Source organism: Thalassophryne amazonica, chromosome 13 (genome assembly GCF_902500255.1).
Source record: "Thalassophryne amazonica chromosome 13, fThaAma1.1, whole genome shotgun sequence".
NCBI classification, from domain to species: Eukaryota; Metazoa; Chordata; class Actinopteri; order Batrachoidiformes; family Batrachoididae; genus Thalassophryne; species Thalassophryne amazonica.
In genome coordinates, this window is record NC_047115.1 from 9,696,134 (window position 1) to 9,715,626 (window position 19,493).

Here is a 19,493-nt window from a genome sequence, read left to right on the forward strand (position 1 = left end):
TTGTTTTTGTACAGGAAAAAGTAACCCGTACTGTGAGGTGACGATGGGCTCCCAGTGCCATATCACAAAAACGTTACAGGTACGAATATATTGTACATATTTATTTCTGTCACGTCTGCTGCATCAGACTGAAAAATAACTGTTTAAAAACTCAAATTAGATGGTCCTTCTTTAATCATTAAAATTTGTATATAATAATAACAGTCTTAATATTTATGATAGGTTTGAATTGCTTTTACAATGATAGCCAAAGTCTTTGAACACCTGCTTTGATAATGCAAAGCCCATCTCTAATAGCATTATGGCTGTCACGATACGTCACTGTCACAACTCCATGTATATCACAGTACATCTTTCACAACTCCATATCACGATATGCCTATCATGAATCGGTACTATCACGATACACCTATAATGACTTCATATATATCACGATATGCCTAGGAAGATTCGTAGGTAAACTTCAACTGTGAGAGACAGAATCTTAAAAAAAAAAAATCAGAAAATCACATTGTCCATCCATCCATCCATTTTCTTCCGCTTTATTAGGAGTTGGGTCGCGGGGGCAGCAGCTCAAGCAAAGCCGCCCAGACCTCCCGATCCACACACACCTCCCCCAGCTCCTCCGGGGGAACCCCAAGGCGTTCCCAAGCCAGCCGAGAGACGTAGTCCCTCCAGCGTGTCCTGGGTCTTCCCCGGGGCCTCCTCCTAATGGGACGTGCCCGGAACACCTCTCCAGAGAGGCGTCCAGGGAGCATCTGGAAAAGATGCCCGAGCCAACTTAACTGGCTCCTTTCAACGTGGAGCAGTAGTGACCCCGAGCTCCTCCCGAGTGACCGAGCTCCTCACCCTATCTCTAAGGGAGCGCCCAGCCACCCTGCAGAGGAAACTCATCTTGGCCACTTGTACTCGCGATCTCGTTCTTTCGGTCATGAGCCAAATCTCATGACCATAGGTGAGGATCGGAACATAGATTGATCGGTAAATTGAGAGCTTTGCCCCCCTACTCAGCTCTCTCTTCACCACGACGGTCCAATACAGCAACCACATCACTGCAGACGCTGTACCAATCCATCTATCGATCTCACGCTCCATCCGTCCCTCACTCGTGAACAAGACCCCGAGATACTTAAACTCCTCCACTTGAGGCAAGGACACTTCACCGTCCTGAAGAGAGCAAAGCACCTTTTTCCGGTCGAGAACCATGGCGTCGGATTTGGAGGTGCTGATTTTCATCCCGGACGCTTCACACTCGGCTGCAAACCGCCCCAGTGCACGCTGAAGGTCCTGATTTGACGAAGCCAACAGAACCACATCATCCGCAAACAGCAGAGACGAGATTCTGTGGTTCCCAAACCAGACCCCCTCTACACCCTGGCTGCGCCTAGAAATTCTGTCCATAAAGATAATGAACAAAACCCGTGACAAAGGGCAGGGCCAACGTGCACTGGAAATAGGTTTGACTTACTACCGCCAATGCGAACCAAGCTCCTGCTGCGGTTGTACAGGGACCAGATAGCCCTTAGCAAAGGACCCCAGACCCCGTACTCCCGGAGCACCCCCCACAGGGTGCCCCGAGGGACACGGTTGAACACCTTCTCCAGATCCACAAAGCACATGTGGACTGGTTGGGCGAACTCCCATGAACCCTCAAGCACCCGATGGAGCATGTAGAGCTGGTCCAGTGTGCCGTGACCAGGACGAAAACCACACTGCTCCTCCTGAATCCGAGGTTCGACTGTCGATCGAATTCTCCTCTCCAGGACTCTGGAATAGACCTTACCGGGGAGGCTGAGGAGTGTGATCCCCCTGTAGTTGTAACACACCCTCCAGTCCCCCTTCTTAAACAGAGGGACCACCACCCCGGTCTGCCAATCCAGAGGCACTGTCCCCGACCGCCACGCGATGTTGCAGAGGCGTGTCAGCCAAGACATTCCCACAATATCCAGATACTTAAGGTACTCAGGACGGATTTCATCCACCCCAGGAACCTTGCCACCAAGGAGCTTTCTAGCCACCTCAGTGACTTCGGCCTGGGTAATGGATGAGTCTGCCTCTGAGTCCCCAGTCTCTGCTTCCTCTTCGGAAGACCTGACAATGGGATTGAGCAGACCCTCGAAGTATTCCTTCCACCGCCCAACAACATCCCCAGTCAGGGTCAACAGCACCCCACCCACACAGTAGACAGTGCTGTTGGAGAGCTGCTTCTGCCTCCTGAGGCGTCGGACGGTTTGCCAGAATTTCTTCGAGGCCAACCGATACTCCTCCATGGCCTCCACGAACTCCTCCCAGACTCGGGTTTTTGCCTCTGCGACCACACGGGCTGCGGCACACTTGGCCTGCCGGTACCTGTCAGCTGCCTCCGGGGTCCCACCTACCAACAAAGACAAGTAGGACTCCTTCTTCAGCCTGACGGCATCCCTTACCTCCGGCGTCCACCACCGGGTTCGGGGATTGCTGCTGCGACAGGCACCAGAGACCTTGTGACCACAGCTACGAGCGGCCGCATCGATAATGGAGGTGGAGAACATGGTCCACTCGGACTCCATGTCTCCACCTTCCTCCAAGATCTGGGAGAAGCTGTCCCGGAGGTGGGAGTTGAAGAACTCGCTGACAGAGGGTTCCGCCAGTCGTTCCCAGCAGACCCTCACGATACGTTTGGGCCTGCCAGGTCTGACCGGCTTCCTCCCCTCCCAGTAGATCCAACTCACCACCAGGTGGTGATCGGTCGACAGCGCAGCCCCTCTCTTCACTCGAGTGTCTGAGACACATGGCCGAAGGTCAGATGATATGACTACAAAGTCGATTGTCGACCTCTGGCTCAGGGTGTCCTGGTGCCACGTGCACTTATGGACACCCTTGTGCTCGAACATGGTGTTCGTGATGGACAAACTGTGACTAGCACAGAAGTCCAACAACTGAACACCACTCGTGTTCAGATCGGGGAGGCCGTGCTTCCCAATCACCCCCTCCAGGTCTCATTGTTGCCGCCGAAGAAGGTCGGGTACTCTGCATTGCCGCTCGGCCCATAGGCCGAGACAACAGTGAGAGACCTGTCCCCGACCCGAAGGCATAGTTCACCGGAGTGAACTCCAACACATGGCGACTGAGCTGGGGAGCAATAAGCAATGTGACCCCAGCTCTCTGCCTCTCCCCGTGGGCAACGCCAGAAAAGTGGAGCATCCAGCCCCTCTCCAGGAGTTGGGTACCAGAGCCCAAGCTGTGCGTGCAGGTGAGCCCGACTATCTCTAGTTGGTATCTCTCAACCTCCCGCACAAGCTCAGGCTCCTTCCCCCCCCCAGCGAGGTGACATTCCACATTCCAACAGCCAGGGTCTGTGAGCGCGGACTGGGCCGCCGGGCCACCCGCCCTTGACCAAGTTTGCACACTGCAGCAGGGATCTTGGTCCACTCCTCTACACACATCTGCTCAGATCTGGACGTGTGCTGGCGTGAGCAGGAGGACCTTGCTGCCCTGCAGGATTTTAAACCATGATGGCGTAGTGTGTTACTAATGTAATCTTTGAGACTGTGATCCCAGCTCTCTTCAGGTCATTGGCCAGGTCCTCCCATGTAGTTCTTGGCTTTCTCAGAATCATACTTACCCCACGAGGTGAGAACTTTCATCTGTCCATCAGCGTTTCTGAGATAAAGGAAATGATAATTGATTTCTGTAGATCAAAGCAAAATGTCTCACAAACTGTTATTCAGAACAGTAATGTTGAAAAAGTGGATGAGTACAAATATTGAGGAACCATCAAATTATCCTTTGAGGGCAACACATATGCTGTCTGCAAAAAGGCTCATCACAGACTTTTCTTTTTGAGGAAGATGAAATCATTTAGCGTGTGCAGGACTCTGGTGACTTTATCACTGTTTTATTGAATCAGTCCTGAGATTTTGTATGGTGGTGTGGTATGGTGGTCTTCCAATGATCAGCATGCGTAAGCTAATAAAACTGGTAAGCGTTTGCATCTAAAGTGGTCGGGGTCCCACTACCACAAGTACAACAGATTTATGATAAATGGGTCAGAGGAAAGATGAACCAAATTTTGAACTGCCCTGAGCTCCCACTCTTTGGGGAGTTTAATTTGCTCCCCTCTGGCCGCTGTTTTAGGCTTCCTAAGGTGAGGACTAGTCCTGCCAGGGACTCTTTTATTCCTGTGGCTATTAGAAATGTGAATCCATTGAACTGACTTTTTAAATTTTTTAAAGGACTTTTAAATATTGTACAATTCTTTTTAATTCTGTCCATGTTTATGGTGACAGTTTTTAGTTGTGTATTGTTCATTGGCTTTGTCATTGGTTGTTTTGGGGAAGGAGTGTTGTCATTGTTGAGTGTCTTGTGTGTACAGTTGCTGTGGGTCTGGTGAGGGTGCGCTGTTGCACATGTGTTTGGACATCCTGCTGCACTCTAACTTAACCTTTTTAAGGATAAATAAAGTGAAACTTGAACTTGAGGTGAGATCTTGCATGGAGCCTCAGACTGAGGAAGATTGACCGTCATCTTGTGTTTCTTCCATTTTCTAATAATTACACCAACAGTTGTCTTCTACCAAGCTTCTTGCCTGTTGTCCTGTAGTCCATCCCAGCCTTGTGCAGGTCTACAGTTTTGTCCCTGGTGTCCTTAGACAGCTCTTTGGTCTTGGCTATGGTGGACAGGTTGGAGTGTGATTGATTGAGTGTGTGAACAGGTGTCTTTTATACAGGTAACAAGGTGACAGGTGCAATTAATACAGGTAAAGAGTGCAGAATAGGAGGACTTCTTAAAGAAAAATTTACAGGTCTGTGAGAGTCAGAATTCTTGCTGGTTGGTAGGTGACCACATACTTATTTCATGCAATAAAATGCAAATTAATTACTTAAAAATCATACAGTGTGACTTTCTGAATTTATTTTTAGGTTCTGTCTCTGAGTTGAAGTGTACCTACGATACAAATTACAGACCTCTACATTCGTTGTAGGTGAGAAAACTTGCAAAATCGACAGTGGCTCAAATACTTATTTGCCTGACTGTATGACAGTACACCTACCACAACTCGATACATATGATACACCTATTACAAGTCCAAACATATCGTGATAGGTCTACCATTAGCGGGGAAATTAGTGCAGAAAATCCACTATGGTGATAGTGCAGTTTATCTGCCACGGAGGGAAATTCAACAAGTTGAGACTGTGGCCTCCTCCCGTAGACGTGTCCATAAAAATCAAAGAGGGATATGCTTTGCAAACTTAATACCCATTACTATATTGGATGATGTTGAAATTGAGGATGGCCCAGTGGTTGTTCCAGCAATAGCAAAGATTTCGTGTCTGCTACCTACAATGCGCGTGGAATGTCTCAAACCTAAACCTACTTCTAGGCATCTTATATATGCTACTCTGGAACCACCCCTAAACCCAAACAGTTCAGCTGTCAACCCCGCTGAGGTCCTTAGACTGGGTCTCATTAACATAAGATCACTGTCCTCAAAATCATTGTTGATTAATGATTTAATTATAGATCATCACTTAAATATGATTGGGTTATGTGAAACCTGGCTTAAACATACAGCTGTCCACCCCTTAAATGAAGCCTGCCCACCAGCATATACATTTAGTCACGTCCCTCGTGATGCAAAGCAAGGCGGGGGTGTTGCTCTTATTTATAAATCTAGGTTTATCTTATTAGCTGTTGGGGGTCACAAATATAACTCGTTTGAGCATCTGATTCTCTGCTCAGGATATTATGCATTGCCAAGGTCAGAAGAATAAAAAATCAGCTGTATTACTTTGTCACTGTATATAGGCCTCCTGGCCCATATTCTGAAATCTTAGATGAATTTGGTGCGATCATCTCTAACTTGTCAACTAGTGCAGATAACATTCTGATCATTGGTGACTTTAACATTCATATAAATAAGCCTTCTGATCCCCTCTGCAAATTATTTATGGAAATTGTGGATGCATTAGGATTTCGGCAATGCATTCGGGATTCGACGCACATTAGTGGAAATACCCTGGATCTGGTTCTCACACGTGGTATTGCTGTCACGAATATTGACATCATGCCTCTTACATCAGTGGTCTCTGATCACTCACTTATTAAGTTTACAGTTTCGCTGCCATGTTTAGTGGAACAACCACCTTATTTATCACTGCAGCGATGCATCAACTCCTCAACTAAGACTGAACTAGAAGCTAGACTGCTTGATGTCTTAGCCTCACTTTTGACAAATACCCAGTCAGTAGACAGACTTGTGGATAGTTTAAACTCAGTGCTCAAAACGACACTTGACATGATTGCACCACCTGTGTTAAAACCGCGCTCCCCCAAATCTCAGTCACCTTCGTGACCTCAAACATAAAGCAAGAGGTCTAGAACGGAAATGGCATCATTCAAAATTAGGAGTATTCCACCTTGCGTGGCATGATGCTGTCTTAGACTATAAGCATGTATTATTGGCTACAAAACGGACGTATTACTCTGATTTGATCAACAAAAACAAGCATGACCCAAAGTTCTTGTTCGACGCGGTGGCAACACTTATTCATGGACCTGTAGCTTGCTCTCCTTTTACAGCACAAGATTTCCTAGATTACTTTGAGAAGAAAATAGATGACATTAGGTTGAACATATCCCAGCATGCCTTAACCCAGCCACTGCACCCTGCAATTGAGGTGGGCACCACTACTGAGGTATTACCTAGATTTACAGAATTTGATAGTATCTCTCTAGACATGCTGACGAAACTCGTAACGTCAACAAAAAGCACAACCTGTTTATTTGATCCTATACCAATAAAACTGTTTAGGGACCTGTGGCCCACTTGGGCCAATTGTGCTGGAAATGATTAATCTTTCTTTAACTTCTGGATCTGTTCCTAAATGTTTCAATTCTGCAGTGATTAAACCATTACTTAAGAAACCAAATCTTGACCCTAGTGTATTGAAAAACTATCGGCCGATATCAATTCTATCATTTTGCTCTAAAATTCTGGAAAAAGTGGTGTCACGACAGCTCGTAGACTATCTTACTGAGAATAATCTCTTTGAGCCACTGCAGTCTGCTTTTAGAAAATATCATTCCACAGAGACGGCTCTCACTAAAGTGGTGAATGATCTTCTGCTTACAATGGATTCGGACACCACTACGGTTCTGCTGCTGTTAGATCTCAGTGCTGCATTTGATAGTGGATCATCATATTCTACTTGATAGGCTGGAAAATCATTTTGGGATTACTGGGAGTGCCCTTGCATGGCTGACATCATACTTGACCAGTCGTTCTCACTGTGTTTTGTACAGTAACACTACCTCTAACCTTAGTGACATGAAATTTGGGGTTCCTCAGAGGTCTGTCTTAGGCCCCCTGCTTTTCTCCCTTTATATAGCACCCCTTGGGCACATATTGCGGCGTTTTGGGATTACCTTTCACTGCTATGCAGATGATACTCAGTTATATATGTCGATAACTGCTGGTAATCTCGATCACATAAAATCCTTAGAAGATTGCCTTGCAGCAGTGAAAAGTTGGATGTCTAGAAACTTTCTACTTTTAAACTCTGAAAAGACTGAAATGATGGTTCTTGGTCCAGTGAGACATCGGCATCAATTTGACCAGTTAACACTCAGCCTAGGCTCGTGTGTCATACATCACACTGATAAAGTGAGGAACCTTGGGGTAATTTTTGATCCTTCGTTGTCCTTTGGCCTCCATATTAGAAATATTACTAGGACTGCTTTCTTCTACCTGCAAAATATAGCAAAGATTCATCCCATCCTGTCTATGGCTGATGCTGAGACCCTGATCCATGTGTTCATCTCTTCTAGATTGGACTACTGCAATGTTCTATTTTCTGGTTTACCGCAGTCTAGCATTAGGGCTCTCCAATTGGTTCAAAATGCTGCAGCCAGACTTTTGACATGAAGCAGAAAGTTTGACCACATTACACCCATTTTGGTGTCTCTTCACTGGCCTCCTGTCCCAGTGAGATCAGATTTTAAGGTTCTGCTACTAACCTATAAAATTATTCATGGACTGGCACCTCCCTACCTAGCCGACCTAATTAAACCTTACGTACCGGCCCGGGCTTTACGTTCTCAGGGTGCAGGACTACTTTGTGTCCCTAGGGTGAATAAGAAGTCTGCGGGTCACAGAGCTTTCTCTTATCGTGCCCCTGTTCTGTGGAATGATCTCCCTGCGTCAATAAAACAGTCAGATTCTGTAGAGACTTTCAAGTCCAGACTTAAGACGCACTTATTTTCCCTTTCATATGGCTAGCATACTGGTACAGTTTTATTTTACGCTTTTTACTCTTTTAATTCATTTATTAGTAATTGGAGCGGGCCGCGTCCTCACCTTCACCTAAATTCTGGGTCTTTTAGTGAGGCTTAGGGCTAGCGGCCGGCGATCACCTTAGTATTGCTTCTGTTTTTCTTGTTGTTTAATGCTGGCAAATTATACAGTATTTTTTGTCTTTCTGGTGCCTGATTCTGTTTTTTCTCTCTGTTTAAGGTGCAGTTGTGTTTGTGTTGGCGACCCTCCTGTCCTGTGCACCAACAGCAATTCTTGTATATTCGTCCATGAATTGTTCTGTGAATTATTTCTGTAATTTATGTTTGTATCATGGCCCAAGCAGAGGGTCACCCCTTTGAGTCTGGTCTGCTTGAGGTTTCTTCCTCAGAGGGAGTTTTTCCTTACCACTGTTGCTCTGGGGGTTAGTAAGGTTAGACCTTACCTGTGTGAAGCACCTTGAGGTAACTCTGTTGTGATTTGGTGCTATATAAAGAAAATAAATTGAAATTAAATTGAAATGATCCTTATCACGGTACATGTGTCGCAATAGAAACCTCTTATTGTGATTCAATATGTGTCAAGATACAGTTATGATACAATATGTGTCAAGATACACCTCTCAGTGTACAACATTACATTCCTTCTTGCACTAATAAGGCAGTAATCCAGGTTTTATTATTAAAACAAATGATTTAGAACCATAAAATTGTCATCCTTGATGTTAGTTGTTCACCATTTTCACACATTTACAAGTGATTTGTGAGACTCTTCAGTAAGTTCTCATTTCGTTTTTGGAGAGGTTGGTTTTAAACTATACAATATCACAGTCCTTTTAAAATACAACACTGTTTGATACAGGCTCCTCAGTACAGTTTTCAAACTACACAGCTTACAGCTACATATGTTTAATGTGTATAATGTCATTTCTTCCAATAAATTGCAATTCTGTTGTTTGTCTTCTTAGTGGTGTTGGTACTTATAGCAAGACATTTATATGACTTGACTGATATTTTATTTCTCAACACACTGAGACGAGACGGTCTTTTTTTAACATGTAAATGCCTTTAATGTTTTTATGGGCTAACTTGATGTTGCGGTGGTTCTTTCGTTGCAGGACACGTTGAATCCGAAGTGGAACTCGAACTGTCAGTTTTTTATAAAGGACCTGGAGCAGGACGTCCTCTGTGTCACTGTGTTTGAGCGAGACCAGTTCTCACCTGATGGTCAGTAAATTTTACTTCTTTTATTCTTACAGAAATCCAGAATTCTACTTGATCTGTTTTTGCTACATTTGATTCAAGAAAAGTTGAAATCGGATGTTTTGTTTTTCTCTGTAAAATTGTTTTGAATCACAGGATAAAAAATATATAAGTCCATGCTAAAATACCGTTGGCCATATGAGCATAAAAATAAGAAAAAGAATGTGACCTTTTGACTTCTTAAAATAGGTCAAGGTTAGCCAACTTTGAACTTGTCCAAGGTCTGTATGCCAAGAATATTCCCTGTGAATTTGAAGACCCTGGCAGGAATAGGACTGGAGTTATGCTGAGCACAGACAGACAGACAGACAACTGGATGGACGCAAAGCCTTCGCAATAACCGATGGTCATATTTTGGCCTCAGGTGAAAACCAAACTGGTTTTAATCTGGCTAAACTAAAGATAATCTAGTTTAATAATCTAGTTTAGGGGAGGTGATGGTCTAGTGGTTAAGCGTTGGGCTTGAGACCAGAGGATCTTCGGTTCAAATCCCAGCCTGACCGAAAAATCACTAAGGGCCCTTTGGCAAGGTCTTTAATCCCCTAGTTGCTCCCAGTGTGTAGTGAGCACCTTGTATGGCAGCAGCTTCACATCAGAATGTGAGGCATTAGTGTGTAAAGCGCTTTGAGTGTCTGATGCAGATGGAAAAGCATGATATAAACGCAGTCCATTTACTATTTTACCATTTTAATCTCCTCCATCCCAGTGATATTCTGGTTTAAAGTGTTTTTTTAAAAGTGTAGTTGAGCTTTTTTAGATTTAAGACACAAAATGATCTTTCACTTGCACCACTATAATTTTATTTATTAGCTTTTAAGTAATTCATAATACCACATTACCAATATGATCAAAATTCACGTTGTCTAGAAAAGAATTTATAAAAGGTTCCCCAGAAGGGAAAAATTTTAAAAGAACAGACGGACTTGAACTACTTATGACAGCAACGTTTGAGACCAATACAGTCTATGACAGGGGACGTCATGGATCATGTGGGGCTTCCCCAGACTTGTACAAGATATTATGGGAAGGACACGATGACAGCCAATCAGAATAGAGAGGCACTGTGATGTCACTGGCCGGTCTCTCTGTGGCTGCTCATCCAGCATGGCAGAAAACGCTCCAAAACCGCGGCATTTCTGTTTAAATCCAACATGTCCTCCTGCAGACAGTGTTAAAAAAGAGAAAACATTCCTTATGGAATTCCCCTCAGATAAATATGTTCTCTTGATTAAAATGAGCTGTAATTTTACAAGACGTTTCAAAAATAACATCATCATGCTTAGATTTCAGGTGAAACTTAATTTTGTCACTTTACTGAAATTTGGGTGGCACTCTTGGGTGGCAAGTGTTTTAAATTAAAGATCTGTGTGTGTGTGTGTGTGTGTGTGTGTGTGTGTGTGTGTGTGTGTGTGTGTGTGTGTGTGTGTGTGTGTGTGTGTGTGTGTGTGTGTGTGTGTGTGTGTGTGTGTTTAAAAAAAAAAAAAAAAAAAAAAAAAAAAAAGCCAACAGATGACTCTCCTGCAAGGACATTGGAACCAGGGTTCCAGAGATCTGGTGGTTGATCTTTCACCATTTTTTCCTCTTCACAGTGCAAGTTTTGAGAAGTTTGACATATGGTGTCAAACACATGAACACCTGTGTAAATTTTAACTAATTTTAATGCACAAACATACATATTTTTGATGCTTGGAAAGGATGACATCATATGATACATAACTTTATCTCAAAAATGTTACTCTATAGTCTATACAGCTTTACTAAAGCTGTATGCTGCATCAAGCTCAGTGAACGTCACATGACAAGTTTGACAAGTAAAAAGCCAAATTATCACCAAGTAAACAAAATCATAAATTTCACTGGAAGTAATGAGTAAAATATTCAGTTACAATGAGCCAAATGAAACTGAATATATTAGCACTGCTATTAAAACAAAACATGCATTTTAATATTTTGCATTAACCTCCAGGAAACAATTATACACTGAACAAAAATATAAATCCAACACTTTTGTTTTTGCTCTCATTTTTCATGAGCTCTATAGTCTGTAGTTCTATAGCTCTATAGTCTATACAGCTTTACTAAAGCTGTATAGACTATAGAGTAACATTTTTGAGATAAAGTTATGTATCATATGATGTCATCCTTTCCAAGCATCAAAAATATGTATGTTTGTGCATTACAATTAGTTAAAATCTACACAGGTGTTCATGTGTTTGACACCATATGCAAGGCAATTTTATTAGCTTTCATTTGGTACCACTTTCAATGCTATAGCATTAACCTCTGGGAAGCTACAAAGAAAACAAGGACATAATATCCAGAATTTTGCAGCGTTTTTGAAAAAACTACATGGCTCTTGAGGCAGGCATAGCCAAGGTCCAAGATCAAAGTAACTGGTATATTTAGTTAATTTAGACCTTGGAGAATGGGAATAATATCAGTTTGCATAAGTTTGATGAAAAAGGTCTAATTTGGATTCAAAAGGATTCAAAAGAATTTTATTGTCATATGCACAAAAGAACATGTTCCCTGCACAATGAAATGTGTCTACTGCATTTAACCCATCCTAATTGCCAGTAGGAGCAGAAGTCGCCATTAGGCGCCTGGGGACCAGCTCCAGATGTACATCCCTCCCTAATTTGAAGAGGTCTAAGGCCCGGCCAGACCTGACCTGACCTTTGAAAGCTTAAAGCCAGTGTTACACTGATTGTTTTTAGTTGGATACTTTTGGACCAGCTGGTTGATGAACTAACTGGTTGCCAAAAAAAGTTTTGGGTTGTTGAAGGCATGTTTCTCTCAGAGAAACTGATGAGCATTTTTCCCCACTTTCAAATATTTTCTATACTAAAACGATTGGTTGATTAGTAATCAACTAATACTGAAAATACAGTATTCAGAATAATAGTAGTGCTATGTGACTAAAAAGATTAATCCAGGTTTTTAGTATATTTCTTATTGTTACATGGGCAACAAGGTACCAGTAGATTTAGTAGATTCTCACAAATCCAACAAGACCAAGCATTCATGATATGCACACTCTTAAGGCTATGAAATTGGGCTATTAGTAAAAAAAAAAAAGTAGAAAAGGGGGTGTTCACAATAATAGTAGCATCTGCTGTTGATGCTACAAACTCAAAACTATTATGTTCAAACTGCTTTTTTAGCAATCCTGTGAATCACTAAACTAGTATTTAGTTGTATAACCACAGTTTTTCATGATTTTTCACATCTGCGAGTCAACCAACTTGTGACACCTTTCAGCTGTTATTCCACTCCAAGATTCTTTAACATTACACAATTCATTCACATTTCATGGTTTTCCTTCAGAAACAGCTTTTTTGATGTCACCCCACAAGTTCTCAATTGGATTTAGGTCCGGGGATTGGGCAGGCCACTCCAAAACATTAATTTTGTTGGTTTGGAACCAAGGTTTTGCTCGTTTACTAGTGTGCTTGGGGTCATTGTCTTGTTGAAACACCCATTTCAAGGGCATGTCCTCTTCAGCATAAGGCAACATGACCTTTTCAAGTATTTTGACATATCCAAACTGATCCATGATACCTGGTATGCGATATATAGGCCCAACACCATAGTAGGAGAAACATGCCCATATCATGATGCTTGCACCACCATGCTTCACTGTCTTCACTGTGAACTGTGGCTTGAATTCAGAGTTTGGGGGTCGTCTCACAAACTGTCTGCGGCCCTTGGACCCAAAAAGAACAATTTTACTCTCATCAGTCCAAAAAATATTCCTCCATTTCTCTTTAGGCCAGTTGATGTGTTCTTTGTAACCTCTTCTGCACGTTTTTTATTTAACAGAGGGACTTTGCGGGGGATTAAATTAGCTTCACACAGGCGTCTTCTGTCACAGCACTTACAGGTAACTCCAGACTGTCTTTGATCATCCTGGAGCTGATCAATGGGTGAGCCTTTGCCATTCTGGTTATTCTTCTATCCATTTTGATGGTTGTTTTCCATTTTCTTCCACGCGTCTCTGGTTTTTTTGTCCATCTTAAAGCGTTGGAGATCATTGTAGATGAACAGCCTATAATTTTTTGCACCTGCGTATAAGTTTTCTCCTCTCCAATCAACTTTTTAATCAAACTATGCTGTTCTTCTGAACAATGTCTTGAACGTCCCATTTTCTTCAGGCTTTCAAAGAGAAAAGCATGTTCAACAGGTGCTGGCTTCATCCTTAAATAGGGGACACCTGATTCACACCTGTTTGTTCCACAAAATTGACGAACTCACTGACTGAATGCCACACTACTATTATTGTGAACACCCCCTTTTCTGCTTTTTTTTTTTACTAATAGCCCAATTTCATAGCCTTAAGAGTGTGCATATCATGAATGCTTGGTCTTGTTGGATTTGTGAGAATCTACTGACTCTACTGGTACCTTGTTTCCCATGTAACAATAAGAAATATACTCAAAACCTGGATTAATCTTTTTAGTCACATAGTACTACTATTATTCTGAACACTACTGTAACTAGTTGCAGTTTTCCTTATTTTCTGCTTTCAAATGAGTTGACATGAAGTTTTTTTAACGCTTTTATCTCACATTTTATGTACGAAATGATGTCTTGATTGGTTCTAGAAGTAATAAAAATTATTTTGAAAATAATCATTAGTTGCAGATCAATAGTTAAATCCTGGAGCTGCACGCAGAACTAAATCATCTGGAATTTGTCTTTCCGGATTTTGTAATAAGTGATATTTCAAAAAAGTGTCAGGAAAATTTGTCTTTTATTATGCTGCGTTCACACCGGACACCACGCGACGCCACAAATTCGCATCCCTCGCTTGCTGATGGCTGCTTTCGCTGCGAAAATTCGCCCCAGTGCGTCATCAAATAGGAGGAGCTTTCATTCCGCTCGCCGGCTCCGGTTGTCAGTCAAGTCAACACAGTGGACCTTGATCACACGGAGCGAGTTGCTGTGTTCTATTTGTTGTGGAAAGATGACAAACGTCGCCAGTGGCACCATCCCTGGGTTCACAACATCCTGAGTTTCATCATTTGCTGTAGGAGCTGCGTCTGGATGACGGCTGCTTTCAGCGGTATTTCCGCCTCTGCAGGACCCAGTTTGAGGACCTCCTGTCCCGTTTGCACGCGCACATGTGAATAAGAAAAAGAAAAAAAAAAAACTGGCTGCTGCTGCTGCTCGCTCTCCTCTCCAACTCTGTCATAATTGTGTTATAAACCAGTCACCATTTGTTTTATTATACATTATACATCACAGACGATTCGTTTGCACACACACGTGAAAAAAAAAAATGGCTGCTGCCGCTGCTGCAGTGCTGCTGCTTGCTCTTCCCTCAAACTCTGTCATAATTGTGAAATAAAGGACAAAAGGGACATACGTCCTGCTCACAGGCTGGCTGCCAGAGACAGGACATGTTCACATCAAGTATAAACTCCAGACATCTCCACGTCACTACATATCCAGTCCCTGATTGATCATTGCAACGCGACAAGAGGAAAAAGTTCAGATTTTTCTACTTGGGGAGGAAGGTGACGCGATATCGTGCGACAAATGCGCCACTCGCTCAGAATCACTTAATTCGCGTCCATCGCGTCGCATTGCCTGGCTTGGACTTTTGTGGCGGCGCAATGTGTCCTTCCATAGAGATTACATGGCAACCTCTCGCCGCCATCACTCACGTGGCCTCCGGTGTGAACGCGACATTAGAGTTTGAAAGTGATCCAGACTGAATCAATCGCCGAACTATGTTTGCAGACTTTTTACTGATAAAGCGTTGGCATCGTACTGTACCGTGCTGTGCTGTACATGCACTCACAGTGTGACTTTTTGTTGGTTCTTGCCAAATGCGTGACCTTCATGTTTGTCCATATTTGCTGAGTTTGATGTTTGTCTTTGTTGGTTTTCGTCTCACATGTCCACTACCCTCCCCTCAGACTTCCTGGGCAGGACGGAGATCCGGTTGGCTGAAATAAAGAAGGACCAGGGCTCTAAAGGACCAATCACAAAGCGACTGCTGCTGCACGAGGTTCCGACGGGGGAGATTGTGGTCCGATTGGATCTTCAGCTGTTTGAAGAACCGTAAAACCTGACAGGACTACATTGGACTGCAAAGGATTTATAGCCGTTTGAGGGACTGTGGGCTGGAATTTGGACCTGACGGTTGTGCTGGGTCAGACTGGACCATACGGATCCTCTGGTCTGGATTCTCTGAGGGATCCGGTTTAGCACCTTGATGCTGTTTAAGTTTGAAAAACTTTGTGTCGCACAAATTTTCTTTTGACGCAAATTAACCGACGGTATTTGTTTCTGAAAGCTAAAATGTCTGATTTAAACTAGTTTAAAATATATTTGACATTATTTAAACTACTCTAATCTTACAGTAAGACCAACCAAAACTAGTTTGGCCAATTAACAAAATTTAAGAGCTGATCTAATTTGATTTTGGGGCATTTTAAGCCATTTAATGTCCCGTAAATTGTAAACCTGTGTGTAGATCAACCACAATAGCTTAAATAATATCTGATTTCATGTACTGTAGTTCAAAACCTTTTTGGAGCTGCAATTCAGACTGTCTACCCCACTACAAGGACCACCTTGGGTCCTGGGTGACAACCACCCAGGCAGACAACTGGTTCATACCCGCCTCTCAAAACTAACCATATATCTGCCACAGCCAGGTGAAATGTGGGCGTGTCCGCAGCTTTCTCCAGCCGCTGGAGTTCTCAGAGGTCCAGGGGGTTTTGTCTTTGGAGGGTGGGGGCTGGTGTGGTGCTCAGGGGTTGCACACTGCATGGAGCCACCCAGGTCCAATGTTTCAACAAAATTTTAGTTTAAATTTAAGTTTTAGCTTCAACAGTTATGGTAATTATTGTCCAAAGAGTTGAAGGTCCAGTTCAGTCCTGTTTCTGCGATGACCACACTCTGACGTGAACAGGGCGAACCTTCTTTACTTGAAATCTCCTCACAAATTGAACAGGCTAATCACATGGGAGGTGGGAGGGGCTTATGGGCTGGCTCATTTGCATTTTGAAATTAGGGGAGAGGAGATGATGCTTGTTAAGGTTTCTTGCTTTCTCAGCAGTTTAATAAACAACTTTTGAAAAAAAACATATAAAAGTTAAAATTATCTGCAGATTGTTATTTTCGTATCATATGCCAGAAAATATCAAATAACACTGCAGAGCTTCTTTAGGGATCATTTTACTGTTGGCAGATTGATTCATCAATTAATCATTAAAATGAAGTAATTTCACATTTTTAGTTCTGATTATCAGGCTTCCTGGTTTGAAGCAGCCTGAATGAATTAATCAGTAAATGAAGTTTGAATAATCACTGTGTCACACTGCTAACCTCGTAACGTCGACCCTTCAGACTGGATCCAGTAACTTAAGTCTTCTTCATCATCAGTGCTCATCTTAAATATGTTCCACAGATCTTTGTAGTTTTCTTTTTCTTTCATCATCATCACGAGCTCTCGGTTGTTGTTGAGTATTCTGAGTGGCGTCAAGCCAACTCGGTCGCTGTGACCTCTCAGCACACGGGATGGTCCAGACCAGTTGGCTCCAGTCCTCCGTCGGTCCAGACCAGTTGGCTCCAGTCCTCTGTTGGCCCACTGCAGCCCTCTCGGAGAACAGTTGAGTGATTAATGTTTTCTGGCCTTGTGCTTCGTCTGATGGACTCACAGACACTCCAGTGACGATCCCAACCCTCCTCCTTCATCCCGACAAAAACCTTTGTGCAAGAGTATGTGCGATTGCGTGAGTGTCGGATGTGCTGATGACATACAGAACATTTAGTGTTTTTAGAAGGTTTTTCACTCTCCCCCCCAAGTCTTAAAATCAACTGCAGGTAAGCAGCCAACAGGTCTTACTTTGTTCTGGTTGGGTTTTTACTGAATACTCGGCACTTTGTTTCAAGAAGTGCATGTACGTACGAGGAAAATGAGAATTACTAAAGAGAAAGATTTTACCATCTGCTGTTCACTATTTACAGGTAAATGATCGACATCACAAATCAGTTTCAAGCGTGTTAATTACAGTAATAATAATGCAGTCAGAGAACAGATGTGACAGCTGAATGAAGGCAGTGGTTCCCAACCTGAGGGTTAGGACCCGGCAAAGGGGTCACAAGATAAAGCCAAGAGGGTCTCCGTGTTCATTATTTGAACATAATAAAAGTATTGTTCAACAAAAATATTTATGTCCTTTTTTTATTATTACGTTCACCCTCTGGGTTCCACTGACTCGCTGGCATGTCCAGGTCATTTTACCATACCGTCAAAAATCCCCCTTTTCAGTACTTGCATATCATATACTGAACATTTGTTGCATATCAAAATGTTCAAAACAATCTCAGCTTTCTGAATGTGAGACATATTTGTCGAAAACACTGTGTAAAAGATATAATTTGGCTCTAAAGCTGTAAATGCACAAAACGAAATGATTGATGATCCAGATACAACAATAAAAGATAATCGTTTGGGGACGGGATCATTATGATGCTGGAGTCTGAGGCCCCTGTTTTAAGGGGCCACACATGGATGGGAATCACTGCATTATTGTTCTGTAATGAAAGTGTCTTTTTCATCATTATTATTGTTATTTTATTATTATTGGATGCACATGCAAGTTGGAGTCTTAGATTTCTCAGACGTCTTAAATTATGTTGTGATAATGGGGTGCTACTAGCAGCTGGGGAACCCTGAGTCCGCGATCCCAAAGCTGTAAAAGACTCCTGAAATGTTTCTGCATTTTCGGTTTGTTTGTGACCCCGTGAACATTCACGTAGAAATAATTTAATGTGCATCAGCACTTTTAAAGGTGAAGTGTCACTGATGTTGGAGCAGAACAGAGCGCGACTGAATTATGGACAACTGCTGGAAAGAAACTTTACCTGGAAAATTACAATGAAACCTTTAAAGCGTGAGAGTGTCATAAGTCATTTTAGATGACTTCATTTATTTCAAAGGAACATTTCATTTAAGCTATAAATAAGGTGTTTTTTAACCTTTTGTTTTAATGTCGTTGGTTTTAGCGTCTCTTTCTCTGCCCGCCTGATCCTCTCTCATGGAAAACAGGTGCTGCAAAAAATAGATTTTCTTTGATCTCGGAAAGTTTTGCAAATACAAAGCCTTCATTATAAAAAAAAAAATATCTGAGTAATAAGTGACCTTTATCATCATGGGAATGTTTCATTTTAATAATGGCAGTCTACAAGTGGAAAAATTTTGTTTGTTTGCTTGCAGTACCTTAGTTGACCACTTGAAAAACTGGCAGCAAACTGACACTCCAACATATCCAACTCTGTTAAACTGCAAGTGCTGCTGTTGTTTGTTTTAAACAGGAAATGTGTAGCATCTCTACTTAGTTAATGCTTGCTGGACACTGGACACGACGTGGTTGACTATCCGAATTTCGCCCACTCCACCAGACTGTACATCTGATTTCTAGATCTAGGTCTAGAAGTGTGTGTGTGTGTGTGTGGTGGGTGGGGGTGGAAACGATAGCTTGATTTCCCGTACTTTCCGCAAGTTTGAGAAAGATTTGAGCTCAGCACAATTTCGCCAAACTCAGGAGTCACATTTGGATTCACAGTTAATCTTCCAGGTAAAGTTGTCTCCATCAGAGATCAAAATTGCACCGGTCTCTTCAGTCAGCTGAGAGGTCAATGTATAACTCACCAATTCACCAGTTGGTTGCTTTGCTTAGTCATTTTAATTTAATGACGGGGTTACATTTTGTGACCAGCCACTGTCCAATCAGAATTCAGCAACACACGGCTATTTTACAGCAGCTCAGCCACACAGGAAGCCAGGTGTGTATGAGCGTGTACGTGACGAGAATGATGCTGATAATGCTGAACACCCTGTGTACTGTTGTCCAGTAGCTCCTGCCTACACTGTACTGCAGCTAACCTGATCCATTTTGAAGCCGTTCTACCTTCCAGGTTGTGTATAATACTACTGC

At 42.7% G+C, this 19,493-nt stretch overlaps 1 protein-coding gene across 3 annotated transcripts in view; it reads left to right on the plus strand.

The window, feature by feature from the left end:
* itsn1 (intersectin 1 (SH3 domain protein)) overlaps positions 1-18,993 on the plus strand; it is a 108,133-nt gene extending 89,140 nt beyond the window's left edge. For 2 of the 3 annotated variants that reach the window (XM_034185693.1, XM_034185690.1), the window contains exons 44-46: positions 15-79; positions 9,393-9,501; positions 15,462-18,993. In XM_034185693.1, the coding sequence (XP_034041584.1) occupies positions 15-79; positions 9,393-9,501; positions 15,462-15,610 (323 nt within the window). In that variant the 3' untranslated portion in view covers positions 15,611-18,993. The remainder of the gene's footprint in view (positions 1-14; positions 80-9,392; positions 9,502-15,461) is intronic. The other variant, XM_034185691.1, reaches the window with a different exon arrangement.
* Positions 18,994-19,493: the final 500 nt, after the last annotated feature.